The sequence below is a fragment of the Aplysia californica genome, unplaced genomic scaffold, assembly GCF_000002075.1.
Source record: "Aplysia californica isolate F4 #8 unplaced genomic scaffold, AplCal3.0 scaffold00167, whole genome shotgun sequence".
In the NCBI taxonomy this organism is placed as follows: Eukaryota; Metazoa; Mollusca; class Gastropoda; order Aplysiida; family Aplysiidae; genus Aplysia; species Aplysia californica.
Genome location: NW_004797437.1, coordinates 493794 through 495426, shown reverse-complemented (window position 1 = coordinate 495426; position 1633 = coordinate 493794). Strand labels below are relative to the sequence as shown.

Sequence of the window (1633 nt, the reverse complement as noted above, 5' to 3'; positions counted from 1 at the left end):
CTACTACTACTACTACTACTACTACTACTACTACTACTACTACTACTACTACTACTACTACTACTACTACTACTACTTACGCCTGTAGCTCTGGTGAGGCCGATCTCTTGCCCGGGAAGTACTCGGGGTAAGTTTGACTCAACAGGAAGCACAGGTTGTTGTGGGCCCGAGTCAGACGAGAGCCGCAGATACCTCTGTGGTGGCACGGAGAAGATAAGATAAGATAAGATAAGATAAAATACGATGAGATAAGATAAGATAAGGTAAGATACGATAAGGTAAGAAAAAGTAGAATAAGGTACGATAAGATAAGATACGATAGAGACAAGATAAGAGAATAAAAGAAATGAGAAGCTAAGAGAAGATACGATACGATAGAGACAAGATTAGAGAAGAAAAGAAAAGGGAAGCTAAGGGAAGATAAGATGAGATGAGATGTGATAAGATGCGATAAGAGAAAATAAGATAAGATTCGATACGATAAGATGAGATAAGATGAGATAAGATTAGATAAATTAAGATGAAATGAGGTGAGATAAGATAAGATAAGATCAGATCAGATATGCTGGACTGCGGAGTTTCTTTTATGTTTGTTTTAGTGAGAGTTTTACAGCACTTGTAATATAATTAGGCGATATAAGCGCCGAAGATTAGAATTGTTACAAGAGAGTAACAAACAAACACACACACACACACACTCACACAAAATGGAGGGGGGATAAGGACGATAATGTTTAGCAGGAAACAAGGATCAAAGCACACCAGAGCACCCTCCAAGTACTCATAGACTAGGGAGTGGATGGCTCAGATTTGAATCCTAGACTGGGCGTTCTTAAACTCTGGTCATTCTGTGACGTTTTAGATTGTGCCGTTTAAGATACATCTTTATTGTCCAGATCCTGGTACATTGGTTTGGTTTTTACACCATGTAAACACTTACACACACATACCCCCCTCCCTCACAAACATATAAACACACACGCATACGCGTACATGCAAGTACATGTGCACACCCATATACACATACACTCTTCCCTCACACATCCTCTCTTCCAAATACACATGTGCACATAACCTGTCGAGTTTTCAAGGCTCTCAACCCAATTCGCTCGGTCCTATCGGAGACGGACGTCAAAGTGGGAGGTCTTGCCTTTTAAATAATATAATAGTGTTGAATGGGGCGAGAGTTCAACTCATAAACTTACTCTACACTTTATAGACAAAAACACTGGTCAGGTAAGTCACTGATTGAGCCCCAGCCTTGATTTTATTACGTTGAAGGATTTTTAGTCTTTCTACGCGATAGGTTTTTTTGGTGTTCTTTTTAATGAAAAGTTAGATTTGTCTAGGCTTAACACCTTTTGAATCCCTATTATTAGGTTTAATGTCCTTCGTTTCTGTTATGTTGAAAGCTCTTTAATTATTTTATGGGATACTTTTTTGTTGTTAAACAGTTACATTTGTATACCTTTAACGTCTCTAACAACATTATAGCGTTATATCAGCTTGGATGTTGAAGGCTCTTTAGAAATTTCATAGGATAGGTTTTTTTCGACGAAAAAGAAATACAATTGTATAGGTTTAGCTCTTTTTGTAGCAGTATAAGTTATGTCAGAGGCAGACTCAGGGGGGG

The 1633-nt window shown here is 38.3% G+C and overlaps 1 protein-coding gene across 1 annotated transcript in view; it reads right to left on the bottom strand.

The window, feature by feature from the left end:
* LOC100533266 (insulin-like peptide precursor II) overlaps nucleotides 1–1633 on the bottom strand; it is a gene marked incomplete in the record, with an annotated part of 46046 nt that overhangs the window by 8251 nt on the left and 36162 nt on the right. Inside the window, 1 exon segment of the mRNA NM_001204574.1 lies at nucleotides 80–194. Within this exon segment, the coding sequence (NP_001191503.1) occupies nucleotides 80–194 (115 nt within the window).